The 20,388-nt window shown below is 37.2% G+C and overlaps 1 protein-coding gene and 1 non-coding gene across 2 annotated transcripts; both read left to right on the forward strand.

The window, feature by feature from the left end:
* Window positions 1–12,444: 12,444 nt before the first annotated feature.
* Window positions 12,445–15,119, forward strand: LOC119508071 (cytochrome c oxidase subunit 7C, mitochondrial). The gene is made up of 3 exons (XM_037801515.1): window positions 12,445–12,637; window positions 13,610–13,753; window positions 15,014–15,119. The coding sequence occupies exons 1-2, from the start codon at window positions 12,563–12,565 to the stop codon at window positions 13,724–13,726; spliced, it is 192 nt and encodes a 63-aa protein (XP_037657443.1). The 5' UTR covers window positions 12,445–12,562; the 3' UTR covers window positions 13,727–13,753; window positions 15,014–15,119.
* On the forward strand, window positions 14,848–14,909 carry LOC119508657. The gene has a single exon (XR_005211552.1). It is a non-coding gene; the product is annotated as a small nucleolar RNA Z39 (small nucleolar RNA).
* Window positions 15,120–20,388: the final 5,269 nt, after the last annotated feature.

Here is a 20,388-nt window from a genome sequence, read left to right on the forward strand (position 1 = left end):
TGTGGTGTTGGTTGCATGGGTGTATACAGTTGTCAAACTAATTGAGCAGTAGTTCTAAAATATATACAGTATATTTTTTGGATGTAAATTATACCTAAGTGAAATTGATTTTTAAAACCATATCATAATCTTACACTCAAAGCATAGTCTTTGCATTTAAATTACAACTGCCATGTTACTCATTCATTTCATTCAGCCAACATTTATTGGGTGTCTTTATGCAGGGTACTTAGGATAAAAATCTCTATCCTCAGGGAGCTTACATTCTAGTGATTCATCAGCCTGTTTTACATTTCAGGTCTATGGACTTCAATGGTCAATCTTTTAAGCAAAGACAGAAAATTAATTTAAAAAGTGACATATCAGGGGGATTCCCAAAAGGAGGCTGTCATAGTAACCATTGCCAATAGGACACTTTCAAGAAGTAAATATCTCAATTATCCTCCTAACAACCCTACAAAGAGGTAACATCCATTTTAAAGAAAGATGCCATGCAACTTACCTAATGATAAATAGTAAGGTTAGATCTTGGATTTGAACTCAGGTCAGCCTGATTCCATGTTGTAGCACATTGCCTGGAGTATGCAACTATGGAGGAATGTACAGGAACAAGAAATTACAGAAACATTTAGAAACTGTATGAGGATTTTCAGCCATTATAGCAAAACCCCAGGATTGTATATCATCGCTGGATATTGAATTCTTTCAGAGACATTCTATAAGACTCCAGCAAGAACCTACAAGAACACTTTATAGGCAATGCTCTGTGTTCAATTAAACTGTTTTCAGTTTCCTCTTGGACACACAGAAAGCCCAAATTACTCAGAGCCCCTGACTCTAGAGACCAGTCTAGAGACTGGTTTTGACTAACAGAATGTGGGCACAGGTAGTACTCGCTACTTACAGACCTGGACCTGAACTACACTGTGTGAGCCTCTACTTTCTCTTTTTAATATATTGGTAGGGTTAATCCAGCCTGCTGAGTGGAGGATTCAAAGGAGGTCCAAGAAGATGATGCACTTGAATTGCCATGTGGAAGACCACCTACTGAACATCTGATCATACTGTGACATGAGTGAAAAATCTGTATTATGTTAAGCCACTAAAACATTGGGAACATTTGTTGCATTAGCTAACTTTCATTGCCTTACCTAATCCAGGCTCCATAAAGCAAAGAAGAGAAAAATTCATAAAGTTAGTAACATTGCAATAATTTTCTATGTGAGGAGGATATATGATTTATTAATTTATTTACCAACTAATATTGTTCCAGAAGGCATTTGGGGCACTGTACAAAGATACATACTATATAACAAGAAAAAAATTTAAATTGGAGAGAAATGTGGAGCAAAAATAAATAAAGTTAGCAAAGAAATGGAGCCAGGAGTAAAAAATACAAAATATAAGCATTGAGTCTGCTGGATATGAGTCACAAATTTGGCTCTAAGCTTTCTAGGAACCATTATGAAGAGAAAATCGTAATGAAGTTTGTTATTCACAGCACCCATAAGGCAAAAGCAAATCGGCTACCCAAGAGAAGCCTGTGTATTCTAGTTCTAAGACCAGAGAGAAATTCCTCCTATGGGTCCTCACAAAAATGACACACTGAAATGTATCCAACCACATCCTCCACAATAAAAAAAATAATCCTCACAGTAAAGCCAGCCGTGAGTTTTGTAAGGCTGCTACTTGTAAAATCCCTTAATACAAGGAATACAAAGTGGTAAGAAGATGCCTGATCACAATGCAGGGACAGAGAAACAGTCTTAGTATGCTATTTATTGACTGTCTGGCTAAATGGAAGGATGTGAAGATAATGGGCAATTAACTTAACCCACTTTGTGTAATAATATTATAATTTTTTGAAATGTTTAAAACAACTCTTTGGTGAATTCAGTAGCAATTTACTGAAAGTGCATGAATGTTATTCTCAAGTAAATCCTGTTTTTTTTTCCTTATTTTTAAGACCAAACTAAAAAGCCAAATATAAAAATTGTGATAGCATAAACAGATCTTGAAGGACTATATTAACTGTGCGATTGTCAGCCAAAAATGGATCGAAGTGCCTCTGACTGGATTTCTGCAGATTCGTCTGAAGTGTAAAAATATACCAGCAGATTATATACATTGATCAGTAGCCATGGGCATGATGATGAATTAAGATCCCCAGATCTTTCTTATTTGCCCTATTCTCTACATTCATTTACATATAATGAAAGAAAGTTGGTTCTACTCTCAAATATCTCCTATATTTTTCTTGCTTCTTCTCTAAAAGAGGATTTTTTTTTTTTTGGAGTAATACATCCAAATTCACTTTGAAGCCTCCTTCCTGAATTAAATTGCTTTCCCTAGAATAAATAAACTGAAGCTATTTTAATCATTTAGTATTCCATTTCTAGAAACAAGTAGGAAATGCCGTATTGAATTCAAAGAAACCCAGTGAAAACAAGATAAAAAGTATCTTTACAAGTTAAGTCAAAATGGAGATGAAACATAAATAGAAATAGAACCAGTGATTTTCAGATTGAGAAATGGTAGTTTGTGTATTCATCATGTAAAATTAAATATACCTATGTCTGACATTTCTTGATGATAAATAATTACATCATGAATTGATCTTAAAAGACGGAACTAACCTTAAATCTATATTGAGATTAGGTAAATGAAGATAGAATCAGAAGCATGAATGGCTTTTAAGGATGAACTAGCATTCTAAAGTCATGAGACTGATTTTTGTTTCCTCTATTTTGTTTTGTTGTTGTTGTTTGTTTTAACAAATATTAAAAATCATTTTGGCTTCTGATACATTCTTGAGATAATCTAAGTTTCTGGATGTGACTCGGGGTGGATGTGACTTTAGAATCCAACCCAGGAGTCATTTTGGAACTCAACCTATTCTAAGGCCATTCCGTAGCATTTACATTTGAAATACTAGTGATAAAAAGTCATGTTATCTCAAATTTATTCTTATGAATGAAAGTATTTCATGCTCTGACTTTTTTACCTTAAACATTAATTCATTCAGCTGTTCTAGGAGAGAAGTAGAGGTGAATTTTTATGAAAAAAAATAAATATAGAATAACAAAAATTAGGTGTGGAAGTGAATAGTTATTTAGAATGAGGAAATGAATCACAAGATTTTCAAATTTAAAAAGTGAAAAATACCAGTAACATCACAGAAGTCAGAAAAATAAAATATTTTAATAATTTAATTTATCATCTGATGCACCTTTATAATAGGTTCTTACAGTTTTTGACTTCATATTCTTTGATTACCACTTCATGTAACAACAAACTTATAATATTATTTTCAATTAAGAGACGAGAATTATCTTTAACACATTTGATCCCAATTTTTAAATGACTCATTAAAAAGTTTCTATATCACTGCTCCTTATTAGTAACATCGGGCACATTTTTTTTGGATTGTTTTCAAATTTTGGAGAACATCTATCACATTTCTTTCATGTATGAGCTATCAGGTTTTAGGCATTTTTAGTTTTCTTGTACAGTTGCTAATCTTAAGTACTCTTTGAACTGACAAGCTCACTAGTCAATTTGTCATTGAAGTTCTCATCGTTACGGCATATTATGAATTTAATTGTATCTTCATCAATACCAACATTTAATATCAACTTTCCATTAACTCTGACTAGGGAAAATGCTCTCAGCCTTGCCAATTTCACCTGAAACAAGGGAAAATATAACAGAGGAAAAGCTCCAGTGGATAGAGACAGATGTCATAATTCATCATATTTTAAATATTGCAAATTTTACACAAAGCAATATTAGTAGGGCCTTGGAAGAGCTGCATGCAGGTCTGGAGCCCTGAAGCTAAGACTCCCCTAGCTTCTAAGAAAATCCACTTCTTCCAGTAATAAAATGATGAGCAAAACAAGTATCATCAATACTTCTTTACCATACTTTATATGCAAATAGCATAAGCCAAAACTAGTATTCAGGCAGAACATAGATATTCATCATTCATTTCTGATGTATCACACATTTGGAAGACACCTAAAATTTAAGATTAAGAATTGCTTTTTAATTGCACTTCCACTTTCTAGAGGAAATGTCAGGAGTTGGCTCTTTACTCATAGATTGCCCTGCTTTTTACCATTTGCCTCCATCGTCTTAGCTAGAACTTGCTGGTAAGAGGAGTAAGTGAGTCAAAGAAAATCACCTATTCAATGACCAGAGGCCTATGAGTGCCATGAGAAGAGACCAGCCAAACCAATTGTTATTTCTCCTAGGGAGATATAATTTAAGGCTCAAATCTACATGATAAAGAAACGTAGAGGCTGAGAAACTCACAGACCATGTGGACAGCAGAAGAAGAAACCTTGAACAAGCAGATTATATATAGAGGACAGATTAGGAAATGGACAGTCAGTAATAACAAATCATAAGAAACAAGTAAAAAAATAGAGACACAGAGTACTTTGGTCGAGATGATAGTGGGCCATGGAAACGGCCATGGGGCCACCAGGCTGCTATATTGTGTTGCTCTGTAGGTGACATTCTTAGAAGAAAGGAAGAAAGGAAAGAAGGAAGGGAGGGAGGGAGAAAGGAAAGAAAAAAGGAGAAAGGGAGAGAGGAAGGGAACCAGAGAGAAAGAGTGAAGGAAGAGAACACAGTATTTGAATAAATACTAAGTTTTTTTGCGAGTGAGAGTAAGGGGTGCAAAAAAAGCACAAACAATACTGAACCCTTTTTAGAAGTTTGTTTATTGTAGTGGTACTGGAGAAGCAATTCTGAAACTATTTTAGATATATTGTAAGATGGAGCAAATGAGTAAATGTGTTGTTGGGATCCAGCATTCTCACTGTAGAGGAAGGAATATAAAAACATGTTGTAGGGAAAGGCAAGAAAGAACACTCTGGAGGTCGATTGGAATTGGAAGTATTGGAGCAAGTGTATTATTTCTAAAATATGGATATGCATCTTTATTTGAATGTTTTAAAATAATTAAGTATAGTAATGAATTTTATAAATCATTGAAAACGAGGAATTCATGAGTTTGTACCAATAATAGATAAGTAAATAAATAGGGGAGAGGGAGATCTTCTGCTTACAGTCGAATGCCAAAGGGCAGTGGTAAATATGTAGGGAGCTCTAGAATTGGAAATTTATCATTTCATAACCATTATGATAATGGTCAGGCACGAATCATCATTGGACTCTAAATCCAGGGAATTATGGATTGAATTGTGTTCCCCCAAAAAAGATATGTTCAAGTCCTAACCCCTGGTCCTATGAATGTGATTGTGTCTGGATATAGGATCTTTGAAGATGTAATTAATTAGTTGACTTCAAACTGGATTAGGGTGGGTCCTAATCCAATATGACTAGTGTTCTTATAAGAAAAGGAAATGTGGACACAGTTAGTAGGAGACAGAGAGAAGACGGTCATCTGGCAGAGACAGAGATTGAGTTATGTCATGGATCACTTGAAAGCCACCACCAAACCCTACAGCCCTTGAGGAAGCGTGGTCCTGCCAATACCTTGACTTTGGACTTCTAGCCTCCAAATTGGGAAACAATAAATTGCTGTTGTATTAAGCCATACAATTTGGGGTATTTTGTTATGGCAACTTCCACAAACTGAGACACAGGGGAACTCTGTTGACGAGGAGTAGGATATTTGCATGGTCTTAATATTTTTCCACAGAGTGCTTATTAGTCACAAGGAAAAAAATAGTAATTATACTGTGAACACCTCAGGCAAAACCTTGATTGTATCAACTTTAATATCACCACCTGAGGGACAGATATATACTCTGTGCCTCCAGATGTGAGGCCCTAAGAGGACATAAATTCTCCTACACTATATTTGGCTGAGAATGTATAACTTCAACCCACTCATGAAGAAACACGAAACAACCGCAAAATGAGAAAAGTTCTATTAAAAAAAGATAGAGATGGCTGTACTCTTCAGATATTTCAATGTCATAAAAGACAAAGAAAGTCAATGAAATGTCCCAGATTAAAAAAGGCTAAAGAAATTTAACAGCTAAATGCAATACTTGCCTCTAGACTGGATCCTTTACTAGATTGCAAAAAAAAAAAAAAAAAAAAAAGAAATGATGTAAAGCACATTACTAGATCAACTGACAAAACTGAAGTGAATGATAAACTAGGTAAAATATTGTATCAGTGTATTTTATGAAGTTGATACTGTACTGTGGTTTTGTAAGCCAATATCCCTGTTCTTAGTAAATACACACTTAAGTATTTATGAGTCAAGTGGCTTGATGTTGTAATTTACCCTTAAACAATCCAGAAAAAAACATTATGTATTGAGAGAGAGAGAGAAAAAACAAATGATAAGGAAAATGGAGTAAAATGTTTATAGGCACATCTGATTAAATAGTTTATGGATGTCTTTTGTACTAATTTTATTTATGCAACTTTTGTAAGTTTATAATTATTTCCAAATAATTTTTAAATAAAAATAATAGCTAAAGGACAATCCAGCAGTTTCTCAACCCCTCTTGCAGTAGCAGGGCATCATGGAAGTGGCAGATCCTGTCATCCTCCTAAAGAAGAGATCCAACCCCTGAGGAGCAAGGTAACTGAGAGAGGCCAACGGTGAGGCAGTCGGCACTGAATTCAGCCCCTGTCCCAAGCCCTGGTAGAGGCCTTGACTTGTTTGAGGAAATACCATTGCCAAAGTTCAATTTTTTAAATGGCTCCAAAAGAATGTCTTCAAGTTTCCCAGAAGATGAGGAGATGGGTAGAAGCACAAGCTCAAACAGAGCCCTGGTGGTTTCCAAGAAAAACAGGACCTGGGTCCCTGGCCATCCCTCCTCCCCCAGCCAGCTGTGCAGCTCTCTCTAGGATCTGGAGAACAGCCCTCCTGGTGTTCCACTTGCAATCTGGAAAGCCTATTTAACCTCACGCAGCTGATGATGGAGCTGTGTGTCATGGAGCTGTGTGTCAATTGAATCTAGTCATGGATGAACTGAATTTCCTACATTTCCTTTAGGATGTGAGTAACATGTCTTCTGAGCAACTCAAACAGGTCAGAGAGGGCAAAGATTATGAGCAGGGGCTTTGGAATTAGAATTTGGTTTCAGTTTCAGGAGTGCTATTTACTAGATTTAAAGACTCAAGGCAAGTTATTCACACTGTTAAGTATCAGTCATCTCATAAATAAAATAAGGATATAATATTGGTAACTCCTTCAAAGGATTGTTATGAGGATTAAATGAAATAATGCATGTAAGCCCATGGCAAGAAATGAATAAAATTAACTCTCAGGAATGTTTTACACAGTGTAAATAGAATTAAGGGCACAGTGAGCCACTTTAAAAATACCTATTCTGTACCAGGGATCACTGGACTCTCTTGAAGATATACTGTGCCACTTTATAGGGGCATAATATTCTTTTTCCATTTGTTCATTTACATACAAATTTATTGATTATCTGCTATGTGAAAGGATACAAAGATGATTAAAACCTGTGCTTTCTTAAGAAGCATATGGTCTAATAAGGAGACAGACATACATAACTAGCTACTAATAAAGGTGTATTATAAATTAAATTTTAAGTGATCTTAAAGGAAAGATAAATCAATTCCTTTTAAGAGTTTTGGGAAGGATTTTTAGGGGAAAGAGAGTGTTTTAAGATTTCAGGAGGAGAAGAAAAAAGACATGGAGGGATTCTAAACAGAAAAAACAAGATGAAGCATAAAAACATACATTGATCATTAAGTGAGCATAATTTGCAGAAGCTTTTTCTTCCAGTGGGTCATTACTAAATCATTCAGAAGGCTGTCAGAATATTTCCCAACCCCAACTGCCTCAATGGAATTACATTTTCTCCTTTTCCTGAAACAAATTTTTCCCCTAAAAATATAAAACTTAAAATGGACATTAACAGAGTCATGTATTCAATGGTCCAATATCAGAAAGTTCTAAAAACCTAAGTTGAAAAGAAACTTGCAAACTTGAGTTTTGCAATATAGGATGGAAACATAATTTCTTCACTAAACAAATTATTTTTAAATAAACTTGAACCTAGTTCTTAAAATCTAATATAGTAGCTGTTGAGAGAAATGAAAAATGGTGTGCTTTAATTTTTATATATACTGTTCTATATAATGTAATTCCAGTCTCCAAAGACTCATGTGGGTCTAGAAACTACATTGCTTACTCTATGATATACACCCTACTCACTATTTAAAATAATTGATTTTACTTTTAAAATAAAACTTTGGAGTAAACCTCATATCCCAAAAGATTATTTCTATTTTGTACCAATCGTTTCATGGAATGTCTCATTTCTCATATAGAGTGAAAGAGAATCTTACTAAATCAGAAGTTTCTCGAAGATGATTCGTATTTTTCTTGTCAGATAATATGGCATGAGTATAGAGTATAGTTAGGCTACCTGTATAAGAAATAGTGCATGATACCTGTTCCAGGTTTCTATTGCTGGGTAACAAACTAACCCAAATCTTAGTGGCTTTAAAATAACAATTCTGGGGGCTGATGGGCTCAATGGAGGCAGTTCTTGCTTAACATCCTTCATAAAGTTGTAGGCAAATCATGACTGTAGCTGGCATCACCTGAAGACTTCCTCAGTCTCATGTCGGGTGCCTGGAACAGGCAGAAGCTGGTTAGGTCTTTCTCTATCCCTCTCCCTCTCCCTTTTCCTCTCCCTCTCTCTCTCTCTCTCTCTCTCTCTCTCTCTCTCTCTCTCTCTCTCTCTCTCTCTCTCTCTCACCAAGAGATTTCTCCATATGGCAAGCTTGGGCTTCCTCATACTCTAGCAGTCTCGGAGTAGTTGCAATTCTTACATGGCAGCTGGTTTCTCTCAAGCAAGCTTTCCAAGTTGCATGAATGGAAGTTGCAAGGCTTTTGATGAGCCAGCCTCAGAACTCTGAGTATCACTCTGTCACATTCTATCTAAGCAGATCACTCATGACAACAGGAGGAGAGAAAGACCCCTCCTCAAAGGGAAGCGTTGAAAAGAAATTGCGGCCATCTTTAGTTTACCAAAATACCTATCCACAAATGGAATATTGCCAAGTTTCTTTAAACTTTTTCTTTACTCGAAAGTGATTTTTTTTTTCAAAATTTAAATATTTTGAACTAATTATCCAGGGTATGCTCTATGGCTCACTGTCAGCCATTAATACAAAGATCAGTAATCATTTTAGGAATAAGTGATGTGAGACACTTTCAATCCCACGCCAATTTACCCCTTAAAACACATGGATCAGCAAAAAGCTTCAAAATGTTTTTCTGAGAGCATCTAGTACTCCTCAAATTATGCCTGCTGCTGTAAAACCATTAAATAGACCACTCTGCTTCCAGACTTTGGATGTTTTGGTATATTTGGCACAATTTAACTCAAATCATTATAACTGGAGAATTATCACAGAATTATGCTTTGATAGAAAGATTTGTATTAACCTAAAATAAATATTTTAATTGGCAAGCCAAATCCCCAAACCTATAGTTTGGTCATGAGACATTGTGTTCTCCTGAGGGAAGCTAGTAGAGAAGCTGTTTCCATAAATAAAGCAACTGTATTATAGCTAGGTATCTGCTCTGGTAATTTACTGCTTTGTAACAAACTACCCCAAACTTAATGACTTAAAAAATCATTTCATTATGTCTCACAAATATGTAGATCAGCTTCTTGGGTGGGGCTCAACTGGGCGAATCTGCTCTGCACCATGTTGACTGGGGTCACTCAGTGAAATTCAGCTGGCATCTGGGCTAAGCTGGGCTGAAGGGTCTAACATGGCTTTACTCATGTTACCTGATACTTTCATGCCCACACCATCTATGTGGGTCTCAGGGCCTCTAGACAAGGCTACTACAACAGAGTGGTTGTGGTTGCTCTGATTTGCTAACGCTGCCGGAATGCAAAACACCAGAGATGGATTGGCTTTTATAAAAGGGGGTTTATTTGGTTACACAGTTACAGTCTTAAGGCTATAAAGTGTCCAAGGTAACACATCAGCAATCGGGTACCTTCACTGGAGGATGACCAATGGCATCTGGAAACCTCTGTTAGCTGGGAAGGCATGTGGCTGGTGTCTGCTCCAAAGTTCTGGGTTCAAAATGGCTTTCTCCCAGGATGTTCCTCTCTAGGCTCCAGTTCCTCAAAAATGTCACTCTCAGTTGCTCTTGGGACATTTGTCCTCTCTTAACTTCTCTGGAGCAGAAGTCTGCTTTCAACAGCCATCTTCAAACTGTCTCTCATCTGCAGCTACTCTCAGCTTCTGTGCATTCTTCAAATTGTCCCTCTTGGCTGTAACTCCTCTTCAAAATGTCACTCTCAGCTGCACTGAGTTCCTTCTGTTTGTCAGGTCATTTATATGGCTCCAATGATTTATTTAGACCCGCCCTGAATGAGCGGGGTAACACCTCCATGGATATTATCCAATCAGTTATCACCCACAGTTGGGTGGGGCGCATCTCCACAGAAACTCAAAGAATTACAATCTTACAATCTAATCAAGTCTGACACATCTGCCCACACAAGATTACATCTAAGATAATAGTGTTTGTGGGGGACATAAAACATTTAAACTGACACAGTGGTCAACCTTCTTATATGAAGACTCAGGGCTCCAAAAGCAAGTGTTCCAAAAGACAGGAGAGGAAGCTGCCAATCTCATAAGCCCTGACTAGGAAACTGGCACAGTGTCACTTCTACCATATTCTATCATTACATATAGTTACAGAGAGTCTGTTCAGATTCAGGAGGAGAGAACATAGATCCCACTTCTTGGTGGGAAAAAATTTGAAACCGTTTTTAATTGGCTACTGTCCATGAGGAGGCAACCCAATTCTGAAGCCATGCTCTGAATCTCTAGTCAGAAGATTCCATAGGAATTAGCTCAAATCCAGATACCTAGAGTACACTCAGCTAAGGTGGGTTAGAAGTAACAATGAATAAAATCTATAGATGATATAACTTATGTTGGACTGATACATGAAATCCAGAAATAGTAAATGTGAAAAATAGTTCCCAATTATAGCTTAATACATAGTCACTAAACGGACTATATATTGGGAGGAGGACACTATTTATAATGTATTAACTGATAACAATCCATAAAAAATTACTTGTAGAAACAAAAAAAATCTTTATTCAGACTTTTTTTTACATGACTTTTTTCTTTCATAAACTAAAAAAAAACAAACATTAAATTAGACATTATATTTGCAGCTTTCAAAACAACAAATAGGTCTCATTCTACTTGGTTTACTACTACTGCCCAATACACATCTTCCCACAGATGAATAACACAACACTTAGGTTAGCAGGGTCCTTAGCAATCTAACCTAATACCACTTTCCTAGCCTCATGTATCACTGGTTTCTTTCTCTCAATACTGGCTAGTCAAAGGCTACCAGGAACACATCTATAATTGAAGAAATTTCAGCAAAGGTTGTTGCTGTGAGGAAAATCACATATCATAAGGAACCATGGAGTATATCAGGAAAAAGAAGCTAGAAAGGACTTACATGGTTTGTGCTTGTGTTAGGTAATTTGTGGGAGGGTTTAAGGAAATGGGGCTTTGCTCTGGATTGGATGTTATCAGGAAATGGGGTAATTCTCTGACTATCTTACTAATTCTTACCTAGAAGAAGGATATTCTAGACCAAGGCTAAGGATATACTAGACCAAGACTTCCAGCAAAAGTCATTATATTAGCATAGGGGGAAGTCTGATCTTTTTTGTGGCTTGAACAATGTTCATATTTTGTCTCTATTTTGACATGATTAGGGAGTGGTTTTGTTCTTTTTTTATCCATTACTGTCACAGAACGGGCTTCTCTGATGTTGATGTTCTATGAAATTGTTTAGGCAGCACACCCAAGCCTTGCCCAGAGTAGCTCCAGCTGTCAGGGCTGCTTTTCTCTTCCCTACTCTCAACATACCACACTCACAATGGCATTATATTTTCTCTGCTATCTCTCCTTCTTCTTATACATTTCCCTATACCTTTAGGAATCCTCCTTTTAGGACTTCAATTCAGATTTCTTTCTGATATCCTTTGTGCTGCATATTGTCTTCTTGGATAAGATCATATTATACATCACTCTCAGTGCTTAGCACTGTATTGCAAATCTAACAAATATTCACTGAAAAAAAAAATTGCAGACATTTATTTCCCAGTTCAATAAACTAGAGCAAACGGGATGAAATTGTTTCACTAAATTCAGTAAAATCGTTTGTAAAACAGGCCCAAAAATCCTAGACGTGAGCTCAAGAAAAGAACCCCGGTCTGAACTGAACAAATCACTTCCGGTAAAAGAACAAAACAGACTCTAGTCCTCTCAGAGGCTGCAGAAAGACTCCATTTCCCACAATCCTTAGCGGTCGAAAAGGCGCAGCAATGTTCTGAACTACGTTTCCCACAATCCTCGGAGACTGCAGCTTTGTCATGTTTTCTGAAGCCACAACCCCGTTTCCCAGCTTCCCTTTCGGTTCTTGCACACCGAAGACAAGGTCGGTAAAGCGTAAGGCGTTGCTGTCGCCATTTCTACTGCACTCGGTTTCTGCGCTTGTCGCGGAGCCCCCAACAGCGCCATGTTGGGGCAGAGCATCCGGAGGTTCACGACCTCTGTGATCCGTAGGAGCCACTATGAGGAGGGTCCTGGGAAGGTTAGTGTGCGAGGAGCGCTGTTCGGTTGCGGGAGGGTTACCTGGTCGTTGCATGTCAGGGCTGACCACGGGCTCTGGAGAGGGAAATTACAGGCAGAGAATTTAGGCAGGGACGCAAGGTAGCGTTCCCATTTTTTCAAAGACCAGGGAGGAAGTCAAGGACCTCGGCGACTAAGTGATGCATTGTGGTCGCGGAAAGGAATGACTAGGTAGAGTCGGATGGCCCACCTCACGCGTAGTCCCCCAGAAACCTTACCTACCCCATCACCTTGGAGAGTCCAGTGACCCCGGCTTCAGGTGCGGCCACTTAAAACGAGCTGGAGGTCATCGGGTCAGCAGTGAAGGTCATCGGAAACCGATGAAAGAAGAGGTTTTGTGTTTAGGAATCGGACCTTTTCTAACTTCGTTGGCTAGATTAGAAGTACAAACCCTCAGTAGGATTGGATTTAGTCTCTGGTATAAATAACTTATTTTGGGCAGTTAACAGTGAGTATCTCCGAGTGTCATCCGAGGCCTAGTAGTGAAGGGCTGAAAAAGCATGTCGAGGCTAGAGTTACTTGGTTATGAAAAAGTCAAATTTCCTTCGTAGTGAAGTTAACAATGTATTTTGTTTATACAATGACTACTTTGGAGAGTAATTTTTTTTTTTTTTCTGAATCTTTAAAATAAAGAAAACTTTGTTGCTTCTAATTTTACAACGTGTAACCTTAACTGCCTGGTGTTCAGTAAATGTTGTTTTTTTTTAAAGCCAAATGTTATTTACTTTCTGGTGCTGTGAGGAGGGTCGTGGGATTTGGAAGACAATATAGGCTTTTAAAAGATGCTATATATATAGCATATGTAACTGGAATCTGTAAAAAAAAAAAAAAAAAAAAAAAGATCATCTAGTATCCACTGTGTGCTTATTTGATCCGTGCAATAATCACATAATTTGAAGTTGTGTTTTTGTTGCTTGTTCTCTTTTTCCAACAGAATTTGCCATTTTCGGTGGAAAACAAGTGGCGGTTACTAGTTATGATGACTTTGTACCTTGGATCCGGATTTGCCGCACCTTTCTTTATAGTAAGACACCAACTTCTTAAGAAATAAGGATGTTTTAGTTCATCCATGAAACAGGTAACTGGTGATTTCTGACCTTCCTAACAATGTTTTCTCCTTTATTCCTTTTCTACCCCAGCCTACAAAAGTTAACAGGTACATTGTATTTAAGACAAATTCCTGAAGTTAAGTATAGATGTGGCTTTGGTGGAAACAGGTTAACAAATATTCTTTTGCCTGTACAATAATAGCCATTGTTGATTAAGTACTTACTGTTTCTCTTTCTCACTTCACACTTTTAATCTCATGTGGTTCCCCAGCTACCTTTTGAGGTGGTTATTAACCTGATATGAGGCACTGAGATGATAAGTAGTTGCCCAAGATCTCATTCATAGCTAGTTATTGGTGGACCAGGATTCTTACCCAGGCAGTGTGGTTCCAGAATTCACACTTTTAACCAGCGTACAATACTTGAATTTAGTAGGCCGATTCATGTTAGTCTGTCATAAATGCATTTACTAAGATAACAGTAGCTTTGAATGTCTTTTTAAACATTTGATTCTTCTTAAAAAAGTGATCACTGTGCTGCCTTCTGTTTTTTAAAATCCAGGATTAAAATTCTGATTTAAATTGTGAAAACCACCAGGAGAAAAGAAAATGTTTCTAGTGCTCTTGAACTCATACTAGTCAGCCCCAGATACATGTGTGGTTTTGCACCTGAGAGGACATTGGACAATGGGTGGAGACATTTCTGATTATCCTGATGGAGTTGGGGGAGAGTGGTATTTGGGTTCATTGGCATCTAGGGAGTAGAGGCCAGGGATGAGCTAAATGATTTCTGTGTACAGGATACTCCCCCACAATAAACAATTACCTGTTCCAAAATATCAGTGGTGCCAAGGTTGAGAAACGCTGGATTAAGGAAATACACGTTAGTGTGTGCTAAAAGAAGTCTTGAGAATGCTGGGAAATTAACAGATTCCCTATATGGGAAGGAAAGATTTACTTAAGCTTCCTTAGATTAGTATGTTCCTCCTCAAAGTATCACTAGAGGAAGCACTGTGGAATGGTCATACTAAATTCCAAAATAATACCATAGAAAAGAATGGCTTTATTATAGTTTAGGAGAAAGGAAATAATTTTATCCAAGGCATTAATAGGAAAACGTTTTGGTGCATATGATGAAGCAAATCAGTATGAATAAGTCATGATACTGTAAACGCTTTCTGATGTACCAAACTGATGAACAGACAACACATTCACGAAACTGATTTCTGTGAAATTAATGGAATTTTTTAATGCCATTAAGGAGAATTTGTTTGTTTGTTTGTTTTTCAGCTATGAAGAGGAGCATTTTAAGAGACTCAGTCCTAAAATAAAGCTCAAACTCTGTTAAACTGGTATAGCATACTGGATATGTTTGTAAATAAACTTACTACGTGAATGCCTCGTGCCTCTTATTCTCTGAAATATGGAAATGTGTTAATTGAGTATGTACTTGGTTTTTACTTTGGTAATATTCCATTATTAGTTTTCTGATTGAAATATGGGTGGGACCTAGATAGTTCCATGATCTTAAATTGTGGGATTTTATTTAATTTTTGGTATCTAAGTGTTCTGGTTTGCAAATACAGCCATTATGCAAAATACCAGAAATGGATTGGCTTTTATAAAGGGGGTTTATTTGGTTACACATTTACAGTCTGAAGGCCATGAAAATGTCCAAATTAAGGCATCAACACAAGTACACCTTCACGGAAGGAAGGCCAATGGCATCCAGAAAACCTCTGTTAGCTAGAAAGGCACATGGCTGGCGTCTGCTTATCCCAGGTTGTGTTCTAGCTTCTCTCTCAGCAGCTCTACAAAATGTCACTCTTAGCTGCTCTGAGCTTCTTCTGTCTATGAACTCTCCAGTGATTTATTTAAGATCCATCCTGAATGGGTGGGTAGCACCTCCATGGAAACTAATCAAAGGTTTCACCCACAGTTGATTGAGTCAGATCTCCATAGGAACACTCATTCAATAGGTTCCAACCTAATCAACACAATACGTCTGCCCCAACAAGATTGCATTAAAGAACGTGGCATTTTGGTGGTCATAATACATCCAAACTGGCACACTAGGTTAGAAAATTGTTAGTTTATGTTATAAAAGAATACAAACTTGACTTTGGATATCCTATAGTAAGTTATATTTTTTTTTCTTTCAATTTAAAAGAAGATTTTGTCTTCCCCTTTTCTTTAAAGGAGTAGATTGGTTTTTCTCCTTTGGTAATTAGTTAATCATGAAGAAAACCAATAGTGTGTGGCCTTTCAAGTTCTGGTTAACCTAAGTGTATGTGAGCTTCATTTTTTTCTCTGTAGCCTAAAACTGAAGTTTTTTGCCTTGATAAATGAACCTTGGCTACTATTGACTTTTAGACTGAATAAAACTAGTGTGAGTACTTGAAATGTAATAGAATGTAAGATACAATATAGGAAATATCACCAATTTATTCCAGAGGTTTAACTATAATATTTCCTAGTATAATGTAGCTCTGATTCATAATTGTATCCGTGAATCAAATTTATATTATAATGACTAGTGAAATACTGTTTCTATTTAAAATCAAATGACTTAGACTCTAGTGCTTTGTATTAAGCAGGAGAAAAGAAAGCTAATTGGCTACTGAATGTTTTAATTCTGGTTTGGACTCTTGGAATACTACTGGTGTTAGAAGAACACTAAAACACATGGCAAACTGGTTGTCTGACCTTCAGATGTTGCTTTTGGTAAGCCAACATTTAAGAATCAGGATATTCACATAAAAATCTATTTCTGGGTTCTTGAAATACTGCTTTGGATAATTACACATCCCTTCATAGAACAAAAAGGGCTGTGGGGGCTAGTCCTCAACACACTATATCAGATTTCCTATCTGCACCAATGTTAAACCTTAATTTGCTGGAACCTTAAATTCTGATTTTTGTCTTAGTTTATGTCCTAGAGCCTATCTTTAGATTTCAGCAACCAACTGGCAACTACCTATATATGTTAATGCATCCTTAATCCATAGGACTTTGTGTCCCCTGGACTTATATGTCATTGTTTTGTGATTATCCAGTGATGGAAAAGGCATCATTCTGTAAAGGGTTTTTCTGTGGAGCAATAAGGTTTTCTGCCCTTGGTAAAAAATAGAAGCAACAATAAGTTCTGTTGTTCAGACATTGATTTTAAATGCTGGGTTCAAATCTTTGCCATTCAGTTGCAAAATTATGTCCCAGTTTTCTTGGGTGAATTGGAGAATATATATATGTATACACATACATACATTTTCCCTTGTACTGCTTTTTTTAATGTCTATTTTTATTAGAGAACTTAAAGGATTACAGAGAAATTATGCAGAAAATACAAAGTTACCATATACTACTCTAGCATTGATTTCCCTATTATCCACACTTTGCATTAGTGTGGTACCTTTGCTACAATTAATGAAATAGTATTGTAAGTATACAATCAACTACAGGCCATTGTTTACACTAGGTTTTACTGTTTGTGTTGTATAGTCCTATGGTTTTTAAAACATTTGTATTCAAATAATATATTTGGTCTTTTTTTAAAGTACGCTTCACAACTTTGGATGCTGAATATTACGGATGAAAATTTGTGAAGGCTTTGGATAATCTACAAAAGGGTTATTTTCTCCCAGCAGGCAGTTAGGGCTGGCTGGTGTATTTCCATTTTTTCCTTATAGAATGTAACCTTTATCATAGGATGTGGTCCTCCTAGAGCCTCATCTTATTCCTCCAGTGTGGGGTTCCAGTGGAAAGTCCAGAGTGTTTACCAAAGTCCCTTCTGTCCTGTTAGTGCTTGAACCTTTCTTCCTAGATCCTTGTGGCTGTTGACATCTGTACTCAGCTTTTTTTGCTGCCCAGTTAGCATTTTCTGCCTTTTCTTTTAAAATCAGTTTATTGCGATATATTCACACACCATAAAATCCATCCAAAGTGTGGAATCAGTGGCTTGCAGTATAATCAAAGAGTTGTGCATTCATTCATCATCATAATCAATTTTAGAACATTTTCCTTATTTCAAAAAGAATGGTATTTGGGAAAAATGTACCATGGAGATGTGACTCAATCAATTGTGGGTGATACTCCTGATTAGTTTTAATTCCATGGAGGTGTCACCACACCCGTTCTATCAAGCCCTTCACAATTCTTCCAGAATCTTCCCCTAATCCATTTAAAAAGCTGTTCCAATATGTTTGGCATTTGCAAACTCAACAGCACCCCACTTCTCTGGTACTAAAATCTGTTCCAGTTTGCTAATGCTGCTGTTATGCAAAATACCAGAAATGAATTGGCTTTTATAAAGGGGGTGTTTTTGGCTACAAGTTTACAGTTCTAAGGACATAAAAGTGTCCAAACTAAGGCAACAAGAGGATACCTTCACTGAAGAAAGGGCCGATGGCATCTGGAGCACCTCTGTCAGCTGGGAAGGCATGTGGCTGGCGTCTGCTTGTCCCGGGTTGTGTTTCAGCTCCTCTCTCAGCTCCTGTATGTCCTTAGCATTTCCAAATGTCCTTCTGTATGCAACTTCAGGCATCTCTGGGCATCTCTGTCAGCACCCAAGTCCCTCTCCAAGTCTCTCTCAGCTGCTCTGTCTGCTTCCAAACGTTGGGGGCTTTTTGTCCTCTCTGATCTCTGTGTGAGCTCTCTTTAAAGGATTCCAGTGACCTAAACAAGACCCACCCTGAAAGGGCAGGGTAACACCTCCCTGGAAACAGTCCAATCAATGGCATCACCCACAGCTGATTGAGTCACACCTCCATGGAAACAATTAAAGGATTAATGTCTGCCTTCACAAGATTGCATTAAAAAACATGGCTTTTGGGGGACATAATGTATCGAAACTGTCACAACCCTCTATCATTGAAACTTAACAGTCGTGTAGTGCCTTTGTTACTGTTGAAGAATATTAAAATGCTACTGTTAACTATAGTCCATGGTTTGCAGTAGGTGCATTTTTTCCCACATAACATTCTATTATTAATTCCTTGTAATAATGATGTATATTTCTCTTAGTTCATGAAAGCATTTTTACATTTGTACTGTTAATCATAGTCACCATCCACCACAGGGTTCACTGTGTTACACAGTCCCATGTTTTATCCTCCAGCTTTCCTTCTAGTGACATACCCGACTCTCAACTTCCTCTTTCAGCCAGTCACACACACATTTCAGTGCTGTGAAACTCACCAAAATTTGCTACCATCACCTCTATCCATTAGGCACATTAGGCATCTGCTCCCAATTCTCTCCTGGTAACCTGTATTCTAGATTATAATTTGATGAGTTTGCTTATTATAATTAGTTCATGTTAATGAGATCATATAATATTTTTTTCTATTGTGTCTGGCCTATTTCACACAACGTAATGTCCTCAAGGTTCATCCATGTTGTTGCATGCATCAGAACTTCATTCCTTCTTACAGCTGAATAGTATTCCATCATACCTATATACCACATTTTGTTTATCCATTCATCAGTTGATGGACACTAGGGTTGCATCCATCTTTGGCCAATTGTGAGTACTGCCACTATGAACATTGGTGCGCAAATATCTTCACATACCTGCATTCGGTTCTTCTCGGTATAGTAGCGGGATTGCTGGATCATATGGCAATTCTATAGTTAGCTTTCTGAGGAACTGCCAAGCTGTCTTTCACAGCAGCTGCACCATTCTCCATTCCAAACAGTAGTGAATAAGTGTTCCATTTTCTTCACATCCTCTCCAACACTTGTAGTTTTCTGTTGTTTTTTACTGGCCATTCTAGTATGATAATATCTCACTGTGGTTTTAATTTGAATTTCCCTAATGGCTAGTTAAGGTTGAGCATCTTTTCATGTGTTTTTCAGTCTTTTGCCTATTTTAATTTTTTTTGTCTTTAAATTGTTGAATTTTAGGATTTCTTTACGTATTCTAGATATTAAACCCTTATGTTTCAGTTTGCTAATTGCTGCCATTTTGCAAAATAACAGAAATGGATTGGCTTTTATAAAGGGGGTTTATTTGGTTACAAAGTTACAGGCTTCATGCCATAAGTGTCCAAGCAAAAGCGTCAACAATAGGATACCTTCACAGAAGAATGGCCGATGGCATCTGAAATACCTCTGCTGTCTGGGAAGGCAGATGGCTGGTATCTTCTTCCTGTGCTCCCAGGTTGTGTTTCCAAATGGCTTCTCCAATATCTGTGTCAGCTTTCAATGGCCAATTTGAAAATGTGTCTCTCAGCTGCAGCAAGCATCTGAGCCTGTGTGGCTATTTTTAAAGTACTCCAGTAACCAGTCAAAATCCATGCTGAATGGGTAGGGCCACACTTCCGTGGAAATAATTCAGTCAACAGTATTACCCAGAGTTGGGTGGGATACATCTCCATGAAAACAACCTAATCCAAAGTTTCCAACCTAATCAACGCTAATATGTCTGCCCCCACAAGATTGCATTAAAGAACATGACTTTTTCTGGGGGGACATACTATATCCAAACTGGCACATTCCAACCCCTGAACCCTAGAAACACATGTTCTTTCCAAATGCAAAAATATATTCATCCCATCACAATAACAAAAAAACTTAAATCATTTCAGTAACAATAATTAAGTACAAGATACCATCAAGATCAATTACAGGCATGGTCTGTCCTAAGGCATAATTCCCCTCTGGCTGTG

The sequence above is a fragment of the Choloepus didactylus genome, chromosome 13 (genome assembly GCF_015220235.1).
Source record: "Choloepus didactylus isolate mChoDid1 chromosome 13, mChoDid1.pri, whole genome shotgun sequence".
In the NCBI taxonomy this organism is placed as follows: Eukaryota; Metazoa; Chordata; class Mammalia; order Pilosa; family Megalonychidae; genus Choloepus; species Choloepus didactylus.

What these genes read in the sequence shown, in the direction of transcription:
- LOC119508071 (XM_037801515.1), top strand. Translation starts at nt 12,563, where the DNA reads ATGTTGGGGCAGAGCATCCGGAGGTTCACGACCTCTGTGATCCGTAGG. An exon ending in ATGAGGAGGGTCCTGGGAAG is followed by an intron (nt 12,638 to 13,609) that starts GTTAGTGTGCGA and finishes TTTTTCCAACAG; the next exon opens with AATTTGCCATTTTCGGTGGA.